This window comes from Peromyscus californicus, unplaced genomic scaffold (assembly GCF_007827085.1).
Source record: "Peromyscus californicus insignis strain IS unplaced genomic scaffold, ASM782708v3 Scaffold_1__1_contigs__length_55948999, whole genome shotgun sequence".
NCBI lineage: Eukaryota > Metazoa > Chordata > Mammalia > Rodentia > Cricetidae > Peromyscus > Peromyscus californicus.
The window spans coordinates 28,423,361-28,436,807 of record NW_026294492.1 but is presented as its reverse complement, the minus strand read 5'-3'; the positions used below and the strand labels follow the sequence as shown (position 1 = coordinate 28,436,807).

Sequence of the window (13,447 nt, the reverse complement as noted above, 5' to 3'; positions counted from 1 at the left end):
CAAACAAGGCTGCCATGCACCCTTCTACATCTGAGAGATCCCAGCTGACCCAGCGGGACCTGCAGAACTCTTTTCTAACTATAGCTATGGATCTGGCTCTCCAGGTGGCTCTCTCTGGCGCTGGGTGCTCCTGGGGGCGCCGGTGCCATCTTTGGCCTCTCCTGTGAAGACAGCCTTATTCCTGTCCTGTGAGAAGTCTCTGTGTCCCTGGCTCTTGGCTTATTACTCCTAGCCTTTGCTTGGCTTTTTCCTGACGTCTTGGCTTATATATTCATGGGTCCGTGAATGGGCCACAGTGTGTCCAGCACCCTTTTCCTGGGAGTCCTCTCACGCCTCAGCATGCTTTCGTGAGCTGAGAGCGCTCCTGTCTCTTCTGCATCTAAATATTTACGTATTTGGCTGTCAACCTCCCCCTAAGGCAATGGTTCTCAACTTGTGGGTCGTGACTCCCTTGGGGTCGCCTATCAGATATTAAATTGCAATTCCTGACAGTAGCAAGATCACAGTTGTGAAGTAGCAATGAAATAACTTTCTGGTTGGGGGTCACCCCAACATGAGAATCTCTGTTTAAGGGCCGCAGCATTAGGAAGGTTGAGAAGCACTCAGAGTCTAAGGTGGTGTGTTCTGCCTGAGAGGATGCTTGCTTTTGTAAACCTCAGTGTAGGAAGACTTCCAGGCCTCAAACCCAGGCGGGCAGGCCCTGTTCCAGCCCCACAGGAGTGAGGTGTCCTAAGCTGAAGGGATCAGAGATGGATCTTAGTGCGTTGAGGTGGGACAGTCACTGACATATCCTAGAATGTTGTCTGACGACACGTAGTTAGCATTCAGTAAATATTTCTTAAACGAACCCGGCTTTGCTTGAACATCCCAGTCACACCCACTTCTAGCATCTCTCTGTTTAAGTCATACATATAAAAGGAGGGAAATACAGTAACAACTAACTTGTCTATCAACACTGTAAGAAGTGCTGCAACCCTTGAATACAGTTCTTCATACTGTGGAGATCCCCAAACCATAAAATTATTTTCGTTGCTACTTCACAAATGTAATCTTGCTTCTGTTATGAATTGTAATGTAAATATCTGTGTTTTCCAATGGTCTTAGGTGACCCCTGTGAAAGGGTCGTTCCGCCCCCAAAGGGTTGAGAACAGCTGATCTAGGACCAAAGGGGGTGGTGACTCAGGTTCAGGTTCATAGGAATAGGGTTTCTTTGGAAGTGATGAAAATGTTCTAGAATTTGATTGTGGCGATGGCCATGTAACTATGGATATACTACACCCCCCTGAATAAGAACTTTAAATGGGTGAATTGTATGGGATGAGAGGAGTGTCTCGATACAACTGTTATTTTAAATGGACAAATGCACTTGGACATCCAAATCTGCTTCTTTTCATGCGTGCAAGAATGCCTTTGAGTGGGTAATGCCATGGCTAAGAAGTCCTTCTCCCCTGCCTACCTGGGCTCCTGTCTTAACAACTATGGTGCCCACTACACAGAGGCCTCTCTTTCCCCGAGGATGGGCCCGGCAGTGTGTGGGTTGCACGGATGCCCGTGCTGTGCAAGGAAGAAAAAGGAACACTGATGGGCTGGGAGGCTGCTGTCCAAAGCCCCTGTCCCAAAGCCAGGAATAGCAAAGCTTTGCCAGGCTGGGAGTCACTACTTCAGGTTTTTTTTTTTTTTTGAGGAGTTTGCGGCCAAATTGGCATCAAGATTCCCAAGCTGCCAGGAGAAGCCAAGTAAAGAAGCCACAAGCCACTGTTCTCTGTTGCATAAGAACCGGTGCCCTCTGGGAAAGACAAGAGCTGATTCAGGTACTCGAATGGGTTAGAGAGAATGGAGGAACCTAGAGCCAAGAGCTTGGGATGTAACGGGAAAAAAGCTCTGGTTCTGGGGACTCCTGTGAGCCCTGGTCACCCAGCACCAGAGACTGCTTCTCTCTCTCGGCCAGGTATCGTAAACTTGTGTTAATATTAGTCCAGCTGAACATGAATAGGATGGGGTGGGGAGCACGTCCGATGTATTTTGAAACGTCACAAAATTATTTTCATGGTTCTCTGATATGGGACCTTTAGGTCACAACTTCTCCCACGAGGCAGAGATAAAGCAGAAAGTTTACAGTGGAATCAGTGACAAGACTATAATAAAGCATGCGATATACTTGGCCCATGAATGCACGCGTGTTGAGTATCCTGACAGTTATTATTAATTACTGAAGATGTTAGGGGAGCCCGGCAGCCTCCGATCTTGCCACTTCATTCTTCCCAAAGTATGGCCCTCCGTGGCTCAGATTTTTGCGGATACGTTTGCTGATGGCAAGGATTCCAGGGGTTGGCATGTGGATTCCTGCTCCGCTTGCTCACCCGGGTGACCTGGGGCTTGCACCCCCATCATCTTATTCCTTAGTTTATTCACTGGAACAATGGATTCACTCAAGTTAGACGTCCTATGGATCTGCCCCACAGAGCGGTCATGATCCAGCAAGTTCTATGATCTATGTGTAAGTTGCTTAGAAAACTGCCCAGTGCCTTGAAAGTACGAATTCTCCCGTAGAAAATAAAAGGATGGGCAGACAGGTGGCTGGAATCTGCTAGGGTAGGGTAGGGTCATGCTGCATGGCAATCATGATTGAAAACTAGGGGTGAGGCTGAAAACAAGGCCCAGGGAATTTCCTCCAAGGAGGGAAATATGTCACCGGACAGGAAATATTCAGAGAAACCTTCCGAGATAATAGCGATCCCACTGCACAATTTCCCATTCCCCTCACCAGGAAACGATTTGAACTGATACAGGTGCTCTTTATCTCAGGATGGTGAAGATAGATACCTGTGTAGAGACTGGAGATTGTATTATGTGACAAGCAAACTTATCGGCTATCGGACATCCCAAAGGGATTCTTTTATATAAAGATGTCTGGGTGTGGGCCATTTATTACTTAAGGAAACAAAATCCAGTAACCCAGCAATGGGGAGAGCTAAGTCTGCTGTCTTCCTCAACTGAGCTTTTGGAGGAAGGGCGATCTTGTCAAGGTAATGTTTCACATACTCTCCTATCTTTGTGGGTATGGCAATGGTAGTTGTGTTTCGAGCCTGGAAGACACAACCTACTTCCCATCCCAAGGCAAGGGCTGGGCACTGCATACCAGATTCCAACAAAGCTGTTCCTCTAAAGATACACCATCTGCTCTTGTAGTACACAACATACATGGCCCACCTACTCACCCGTATCCTGGCTCCTGTGGCCCAAGGGTTGGGGTCTGGGGTCACTGGTTACAGATGCTGTGAATGGCTTCGATGTGGCTCTGTGGGTAGCCTCAGCTACTGGGATAGCTAAAGCCTGTGTCAGGGTGGCAGGTTGTGTGGTGGTCCCTGTAATAGATGGCTTCTCATAGGCTTTTGTGGTCTCACCTGTAAGAAAACAGAATTGCATTGGTGTCTACAAAATAGCCTGTGAGACTTAGAGGACCATGAGTCAAATAAATGTTTATTGAACACCACTGTCTTTTAGAAGACGCCTGTATTGGTTGTAGTGGAGGGTGGGATCTAGATAAATAGTCCATACAATTTCAGAGCAATAAGCCAAGCAACAACCCAAGATTAAACAGCACACTTGAGTGACAGTTCAAAACTGTCATAGCAACATAGAAGAGGCAGAACATGATTAGTTGCCCGATTGCTTTGCCGGGCACCATAAGCAATGGTTTTTACTCCTTCCTTCCTTTTGAGCCCCCATTTCTCTTCCTCTCTTCTCCCCCTTCTCTCACCCTGCCATCTCAACTGCAATTGGCCTATGGATACACGGCTCTTCCGGGGCCTCCACTATGGCGCACTCTTAGAGAACGCATTTTGGTTTAAGTAGGTTCACGGCCAGTCAACTGACTCCTGGCCCCAGATGTCTTGCCAATAACTGGGATAATGGAACTAACTAAACAGCAAGGATCATCTAGGTTCTAAATTAGGAAGATTTTGATTGCCACAGGTTTTTATCCTTTGTATAGACACATAGACCCAGACCCTGGAACCCCTTTTTTTCCCAACAAGTTTCCTCCTACTTGATGTCCTGTATTTGATTCACTGAGTCGCTTGCATGAGTATGAGTAGGAGGTTATTCTTTTAAGAATTTATTTTTATTCTTCTTTTAAAAAAGATTCATTTATTTTTATTTCATTTGCATCAGTGTTTTGCCTGCATGGATGCCTGTGTGAGGGTGTTGGATCCCCTGGAACTGGAGTTACAGAGAGTTGTGAGCTGCCATGTGGGTGCTGGGAATTGAACCTGGGTCCTTTGGAAGAGCAGTCAGTGTTCTTAACCACTGAGCCATCTTTCCAGCACCCTTACTTTCAGTCTTAATTTTGTACATATGTGTGTGTCTATGTGTCTATGCATTTGACCACAGTGTCAGTGAAGGGCACAGTGGGAGTCAGATCCCTTGGAGATGGAGTTACAGATGGTTGTGAGTAGCCCTACATGGCTGCTGGGAATAGAACCCAGGTCCTCTGCAAGAGCAGCGAGTGCTTTTAACCCCTGAGCCATCTCTCAAGTTCGAATGAGAGGTCATTTCCAGGAGCGTGGGGAGCAGATACAAGGCTCCATTTAGTGCTCCAATTGCTCAGAGAGTCTCAGTGAAGGTTTAGGGAAAGAGAGGCCGCTCTGTGAATCCTGGGGACTATCTTGGAGACCTCGGGCCAGTGCTGTAGAGAGACATGATGGTCTCCCCCATGACCAGCTCCTCAGGTCTAGATCTACTGCCAATGGCTGCTGGGCACCCAGCGGAATATTAATGCTTCTATAACTGTGAATCTGGTGTCGTGGGGCTGCTGTTATACATTACCCTAAGTTTGGTGGCTTAAAGCAATAGAGATTCATTTTCTTACGGCTCTGGAGACCAGGATTCCAAAGTAAGGACTACTGGGCCAGGTTTAAGGCCTCAGCAGCACCGAGCTTCCTCCAATAAGCCCGAAGGTAGGTGTGATTCTTGCACCAGCCAAGTTCGTCTGGATCGGTCTGCGGCTGTCTCTGAGGTTAGCATCCTGACTTGTTTTCTCTGCTCTGTCTTCGTAAGACCTCCTTTTCTCAGGGTGGGAAGTCATTTTCCTCTACTTTCTTTCTGTGGAGATGTGCGTGATGGTATTCAGGGTCCACACAGATAATCGACGATAAACATCCAACGTCAAGACCCTTAATCATATTAGCAGAAATGCTCCTCTCCATGTAAGGGCACACTCAGGTTCCAGTGATTGAGATTTGAGTATCTTTTTGAGGGGGACTTTTCAGCCCACCATAGCATCCTGGCTCTAGTATTCCTCGTGATTAGGGTTGATGCATTTTAGGCACATGGAAAAGCTGGCGAAGGGGGTCAAAAGATGCCTCTTTCTCCATCCAACTTGTCATTTGATGCTGTATAGCGAGTGTGCATGGTACAGCATCCCAGGAGAGCAGTGTTAGAACTCCAGTCCTGCAGACCAACATTTGGTGGGTGTTCAGACCCACCGCCCTACACTGGCACCTGCTCCCTTCCGTACTCTGACCCTGTCACCTTGCAGGGGTGAATCACATCACTAATTTGGGAGGCCAGGCCAGACAAAAACCCAAATCCAGCATCAGGGTCTGATGTAGCCATTCCATCTGCTCTTGTGGGCGGGAAGCAGATTTCTCATTTTCATTGACCCTGTTCCTTGCCAACTGTTAGCCATCTTTAAATCAGTCAGAAGACCAGGCCAGAGGATCATTAGCGAGCCATGGATGGCTTCTGGGCTTCAGCTGGCATCTGCACCATCCTGGGGGCCAAGCCAAAGCTGCCTGATGTATGACATTTCCCTTACTTTAAAGGACAGCCATTCATAATAAGTCCTAGAGAAGTGTTTAATTTCTCAAGAGGAATCCTCTGCCTTATGCTGTTGCTAGAAGGCTTTGGTGCCTCTTGAGGGAGATGTGGGCCCAGGTTTGCCTTGCTTCATCTAGGGAGGAGAGGGGTAGGACTGCCTGTCAATTTCGATCCAATGATTCATTTCGAGAGACATATAAATAATCAGGCAGTATATTTTTTTTTTACTTTCAAATAATCAATTCAGCCATAAAGCAGCCAAACAAAGCTTTTACTAGAACATCTTCCCATCATAAACTTATCAGAGTTTGAAAGTCAGAATTATCTTTTTCTTCCCCAGCTGTCCAGATTCTAGGCTCCCGACTACCCCAGTCACCTCGGTGTGTGAACATTCAATTTCAAGAGAGCTAGAGATTAAATGTCATGAGGGCAGCCAATGGGTTACTCGACAGGACACAGCTGCTTTCAAATACTTGATCCATTTACTCAAGAGTCATCTCTCTGGTCCTATGCGGGCTGTTTTTGCTCATTCCCTGTCACAGATTAGAACCATCTTTAACATGGAGGAAGAGGATGCCGCTCTTGTGGTCCTAACTTCTCCCAGTTCCTTATTGAATACTTCACTCGTGGTTCATTTTGAACACGATACCTAGTCAGATAGTTTCTGCAGACAGTGTCAGATACATGGAAGGTTTGTCTCCTCTCAAAGGTTTTCACAGACATGCCGTAGGCTCTCCGTATGTTGCTCATTTGGGCATGGCCAAGAACAGCTCCCAGGCACCCTCTCAAAAGCAGCAGATGGAGCCCCGGAACTCCCTACCCCGGCAGCCGAGTGGAGTTGAGCAGATCAGGGTTACAGATGCAGCCCCCAGGAGCTGTTCCCAGAGAGGCTGATTCACCAGATCTCAGATGGGCCATGGAATTTTGATATAAGAACCGTAGCCCAGGCCAGATTGGGCTTCTAGCACCATCATTGACAGTCTTGTTTCTTTTATGAGTGGGGACAGTCATGCCTACTTGGGAGGGCTGCTGCCGTAATTTGGGCGAAGTGTATAAGTCACCCATACTGTGTTGGGCACATGTAGGAATCCAATAAATGGTAGGAGTTGACATTTCACATCACGTTTTGTTTCCCCCTCTGCAGCGGACAGCATTGTGCTTTGGTGGCTGGGAAGAGGACGGAAGCCAAGGTGCCCACAGGTCTGAGTGCTGGGGGAAGATTTGGTTCTTCTTATTACTAGCTCATTCTGAGCCTCAGGCCTGTACACCAGGGCAGGAGATCTAAGATCCACTACCTAGCCACTATATGCTGGCACTTTGGAGGATTTTTACGTAGGTGTCCCCGATGAAGATGGTCACAGTTTTGGAAGTAGACACAAACATTTCTATTTTTAAGCTAAGGAACAGGCTTCTTAACAGGTCCAGGAGTATTCCCATTTACAGGGTTGAAAGGAAGCAGAGGCAAGGATAGAAGTCAAACTCATGCTCTCTGTCCACTAAAAGGGAACAAGTAGAAGATGGGCCTTGGTCACTTTAGAATTCCTGAAGGTATCACAAGGTCTTGGTGGCAATCTCACCGAAGCTTACTGTCAGGAGTGGCAACAGGGTGGCTGTGTGGATAAGGGTCGTGAGGGCAGGGGATGCCTGGGAGGTGAAACTTATGTAGTGAACAGCAGCCTGACCTTCTTCCAGGGCAGGGCTTAGCAAACAGCCAAGGGGAGGCAGAAGGGTATTTTCTTGGCACTCTTTCTCAGTAGCAGATTTCCTTGGCCTTCTTTGGCCCTGACACCAGGAATGTGCCTTTCCAGTTTTCTGGTGCATTTCTGCAAATCAACACTCACCTGTTTTTATTTAGCCCAGAGCACATGGGAGGTGGGAGCCAAGTAGCAGCTGCCCGCTTAATGGTTGCTAACTGCCTGGGAGAGACAGCCTTTAAATTTCAGGCAATATCTGTCCCCAGCGTGAGCCCTGCAAGGCAAATCAGATACCTTCCAGGCTTCAAGTGAGATAATCTGCCACTGAAGATGTTGGCTATGCTTTGGCGGGGTCATCCTAACCTAATTTACCTATTAACGCATTCTTTTGAGAGCCTAGTAAGCATTTTATGCAGCATGCTGAGACCTGAGCCGGGGTTGGCCCTGCATCTACCTCTTCTCTGCTTTGTGCGGTTTCTGAAGGAATTTGATCCCTTTGGAAGGGTAGCAATGAGACCACTCTTTCATGGGTCTCACTGGAACTTTTTTTTTTACTTGAATTATTAAGAACTCACCCCGTGCAGGCATGCCCTTTTAAAGAGACAGAGCGAGACCCCAAGCATCCCTTTGATATTGGCTTGCTCATCATTGAGCTTGGGCCTAGCACCCAGGAGGTACTCAGTGGTGAGTGCATGGGTGAATGAAGAAACATACTCTTTCAGATGCTGTCAAATGTGAACGATCTAGAACTGAGGAACGGATATAATACCTGGTGATACGCCACAGAAACTTGAAGTGGTGTGGCAATGGGGCCAAGCGATATCGGTAATGGTTGTGCTTTCACAGTGTGGCTTTTGGATACTTTATAGATTTAAATAGAAGGAGGAGGAGGAAAATTCCCAGGGCTCACCTGCGCCACTTGAAGATGCTACAGAGAGCCATAGAGATAAGTTTTGGTGGGTGGGGACAATTCAGCTTGGCCGTGGCTGGTGTAGATACGGGGAGCTTTGCGTAGACCTCTGCTGCCTGGGGCTTTGAGACCAAATGGATTCCCAAACTCCAAGGCAGCGTCTCTTCTCCCTGCTTTCCCCCCACAACTGTTACTTGCTTTAGGGGGGACACAACCCCTCAGTCTCCAAGGAACCAGCCACAGTGGCACCCTTGGGGAAATTGCTAGATCCTTCTAAAGCAGGATAAGATACTGGCGCTCTCTGCCTCAGGCTGTTGTAGCTCAGGGCTCTGGCACAGAGGGAGGACTTGGCAGGTAGCAGTGAGCACCGGATGTTGTGTGGGACCCTTCCCATTTTTCAGATTCGGTCTGAAACCTGAGGGCTGAAGCCAGAAGGACCTGCACACTACTTTCTATACCAGGGAATTTGCCCCTGAGCTTCCCACACCTGTGGCCATTCCAGGGTCATCTGCACAGTCACCAGCCTCCCCATTCGGTGAGGGAGGGAATAGTCAGAGGGTTGCTAGGCAATGGTAACTCTACACTTGAGATTTCGAAGGTTATCAGTGGCGTTAGCACATCCCTGGCCAGACCCTCGACAGCTCCAGACCGGGTGAGACAGGAGAGGAAGGTGACCTCACTTCAGAGTAACTCAGGCCCCGGGGCAGTCTAAAGAGAAGCCCAGAGTTCTGAGTGCAAGGGCTGCCAGTCCCTGGGGTGGTATGCTAGGAACGGAAGGGAGGGGTAGGGAGCGGACAAGAGTCGACCGGATAAAACAGGACCCAGTTATCTGCACACATCACCTCTTCAGAAATCACCAGATGGACAGTGGGCTGCAGACCCGGATGAAACAGAAACTATTAGGAGGCTCTGTCACGTGCTCTCCTTCCCGTGTCCTCACCAAAGGAAGATAGGACATGCCTCAGGTCTGGCTCTTAAGGGATCACCCCACTGTGGGGGATGGGGACAGCTGTGTTCTTGCAGCTCAATAAATGTCATGATTGCTTCAGCGATTCAAGTGTCGTAAAAGGTATAGGTGAGGCAGTCACAACATGAAAGACAGGCAGCTCCCAACGTGTCTGTGGAGACTCATCAGACTGGGAGTCTGCACGTCGGGTGGCTAGCAGGAGAAAAATCTAGCACGGCGATTTAGGGAGTGGAGTTTGGAGCCAGGCAGTCTGAGCTTGACTCTGAACTTTCCCAGTTCCTTGCTGTTTGTCAATGAAAACCTCACTCGACTTCTCCGAGCTCTGTTTTCTGCCAACTGTGCATTAGGGCTAAGAACAGGGCATCTGGGTCGCACTCCGGGCTGACTAAAAACTACCAAGGAAAGGTCTTGTCACAGTGCCTTGCACACGGCAATTATTCAAGCAATGCTAGCTCTGGACATTCTAGAGCCATGTCCGCCCTACATCCACGAGTAGAACTTGAACCAAATCCTCCGCCTTGTTTCTGGAATGCCAAATCCTGTGAGAAAGCACCTGACTGTGTGAGAAATCAGAGTGCCTTCCAAGGCAGCACCATGGAGGGCACCATACTGGATTTAGCACAGGAATTCCTTAGTCTCCACCGTTCCCGTGGAAGGTGAGCCCCTCAGAAGCGCGTTTTGTCCTGACTCAGATTCATTGCCTGGTTGCTTGCTGTTAGTGAATAAGCCCCATGGTTCTCTCTCCTTCCCTTTGCTTTATAGCCAAGCGGAGGCAGCCTCTTCCCTTTCAGTTGCCAGGAAACGTTTCTAGGCACAAAGTCATTATCATCGTCTAAAGTAACAGTACAATAAAATTCCAGGTCCCAGTCGCCCTGAATGAGGATGGCACAGATACAGAGACAATATCCGATCGTGAAAACAACAAAAAACCCTTCACTCCCAAGCCACGTCTGTCTGATCGCATTGGTTGAGGTGCCAGGTTCCTGGCATCATTAACGCACCTCCAGGGTCAGCGGGACTTGACTGGGGGAAGATGTGAATTCCCACACCGTCGCCTAAAACACGACATTACACGTTTATGAACTCAGACAGCTTGGATGAAATACCGCGCGAGCACTTGCCTGCTTTGGCAGCTGGATGTTTGGACGATGAATATGTAAGAGCCGATGGGTAGGTTACGCCCTTTTGGGGTTTACTTTCTGCAAAAGAAGAGGGAGAGGAATTTATTTCCGGGGCTGGTTTTTAGATCTTTCAGTGCTGATAAGTGGATTATCTCTTTCCAGTTTGTCTCTCTTGAGTTCAGTAACATCTGCCGCCCTTGCACTGAGTTCTTGTTGATTACAATCGGAGAGTCAAGTGGCGTTTTGTTTTCCCGTGGAGCATTTGTTTTTATTAATAATAGAATGGGAGTAATAAAATCTGCATGACTCAGCGTTGCTTAACATTAGCAATTCCTTATTTTGCTCTGGAAGATGTGACACGTAAGCTAACCGGGCTCTGAATGGGCAATTACACAAATAGATGGATGCAAAACATTGCACACATCCCCCTTTCAGGTCTTGGACTGGCTGTCTGTGGATGGACGGTCGCCTCTCACTTTCACAGATCCTGTCCGACCCATTTGAATTCCCGGGCGTCACGGACACTTGAAAGTAATTGTATAGAGGTCCTCCTTGAAAACAGCCATTGGTGGTCACTCGGGGAGAGACATTAGATGCAAGTCAAGGGGAAAGAGCAGTCTTGTCTAACAAGGACACAATAGAAGCAGAAAAAAGAAAGACGTCAGAGGCCATCAGAGCTGGATCAGCAATGATCGGGCAGAGAAGTAAGTAGTTATCAAGCCTGGGGTGACTGAAATTGCCCCAGAAGGCTATTTCCCGCAGAGTCATCTAATTTCCTAGAGATGCCTGACCGTGAGCTTTGTTCTAGAGTTAAGTTGAAAGTGCCGATGGAATTCAGCTAGTCTCCTCCCCAACCTGTTACAAGTTCATTTGTCTGCTCAGAGCTGTCAAGATCCCAGGGCCATAACAGTGTCTCATGTAGTTAATGACATGAGGAAATATCTTCAAGGATGTGTGTGTGTGTGTGTGTGTGTGTGTGTGTGTGTGTGTGTGTGAGCGTGTGTGCGCACATGCACATGCAGAGGCTAGATCTCCTGGAGCTGGAGTCTCGGGCATTTATGAGGACTTCAATGTAGGTGCTGGGAACCAAACGCCAGATTTTCGCAAGAGCATCAAGTACTCTTAACCACTGATCCATCTCTCTAGCCCCACGGGGGAATATCTTTTTGTTTTGTTTTGGTTTTGGCCCTTTGTTTTTTGGTTTTTTTTTTTTTTTATTTTTTTTATTTTTTTTTGAGACAGGGTTTCTCTGTGTAGCTTTGGAGCCTTTCCTGGAACTCATTCTGTAGCCCAGGCTGGCCTTGAACTCACAGAGATCCACCTGCCTCTGCCTCCTGAGTGCTGGGATTAAAGGCATGTGCCACCACCGCCCGGCTTATGGGGGAATATCTTAATGTTTTGGTCCTGGCTACAATCTCATTGCCCTCACTGGGGGAGGAGTGTCACTTGCTATCATATTTATATGAAAGCATTAATCTCTCAACCCAGGGACATCCTTGGAGAGAATGGTAGGGGGTAGTGTCATGTGGGGAGTGGAGTGAGTAGGCCAGAATACGACCCAGGAATGTGCCAAACATCCCATTGACACGAGAATTGTGAGATCTCCGAAAGTGCCTGAGACTAAGAAAAACTGGGTTTCTATTTCTATTTTACTTTTTCATTTTATTTTTATTTTTATGGTCCTGAGGATCAAAGCCAGGGGCCTTCACATGCCAGGTAAATACTCTCCCACTGAGCTACACCCCAGCCCTTATTTTAACTTTTAATTAGCTGCTATAATCTTCAAGACTATATTTTTTTCATTGTGAAAATATAAATAATGACATGACCTCTAAAAAGTTACAGGGATGTAATGAAAAAATGAAATTAAAAAGTGTTTGGAGCTGGATATGCCCACAAAGATGCAAAACCTTATTCAGACATTACCTGTAAGTTCCATTCAAAGGCAAAAAAATAAGGGAAACATTCTGGCTGACAGGTGCCTCTTACTTCATCACATTAAAACCATCTGGGGAGCAGAACGGGTCATTTCCAAGTCCTCAGCTATGTCTGGGCCTGCTCTGAGCAGACCCTGGTTGAGGCTGCTTCGGACCTCATGAGGGCCTCCTGGCTGTGGGCCACAACGAGTTCACACAGAGAGAAGCTGAGGCCTCGCCTCTACCCATTTACTATTCTTCTCATGACTAAAACTGAGGAGTTCTTAGTGTTTCTATTTAGAAGGCAAGTGAGCATCGGCTCAGCTGTCTGAAATGTGGATCAAAGTACAGAGGGCAGTTGTTAGGGGACCTGCACTGGCCTCACACGAGGCCGCACTGTCCAAGGATCATAAGGACCAAAACCACACACCCCATCTCTCCCCGACAGCTCCCAGAGCCCCAAGGCAGATTAATTAAAGAAGAACAGTGACCTATAAAAATAGAAATAGAAATCCAGAGGAAGGTCACACAGGCACCCAAGCCTTCTGAAGAAGGTTCTGACATGATCGGGTATTGCTTGTTGGCTGTGAACTTCTGAATCACAGGGTGTCCTGGGCTACAACCTTATGAGACAGTGCCCTCCCTAACATCCCTTTGAAAGAGGACTCCTAGTCACTGCATAAGCACATGAGCTTATTATCTTTGGCCATAACTGTTTTCTGTTAAATGTCACAAGGTAGGATGAGGGGAGATGGAAGTTGAGATTTATAGGGAATAAACTTATTAAACTGATTTTTATTGCAAAAATGAAAAGCAAACAATAGCAAAAATCCATAACACTCCATGTCTCCCCTTTCTAGGAATGAAGTTTTCCTTTTTAATGCCCTGGTGTGATTCCTGTACACCACACTGAGTTGTAAGTTTGAATATTTAGGCAGGAATTGCTTGATATATTCCTATGTGGAGGTTATATTTCTCTCTACGCAACTAGACGCTGACATTGTCTGCTGCGGGATGTC

General features: G+C 47.4%; 1 protein-coding gene across 1 annotated transcript in view; it reads right to left on the bottom strand.

Annotated features, from left to right (window-relative positions):
* Positions 1 to 13,447, bottom strand: part of Vit (vitrin) — a 120,783-nt gene that overhangs the window by 42,669 nt on the left and 64,667 nt on the right. Inside the window, exons 6-7 of the mRNA XM_052746304.1 lie at positions 10,513 to 10,590; positions 3,219 to 3,404 (exon numbers count right to left, since the gene is read on the bottom strand). Coding sequence (XP_052602264.1) covers positions 3,219 to 3,404; positions 10,513 to 10,590 — 264 coding nt within the window. The remainder of the gene's footprint in view (positions 1 to 3,218; positions 3,405 to 10,512; positions 10,591 to 13,447) is intronic.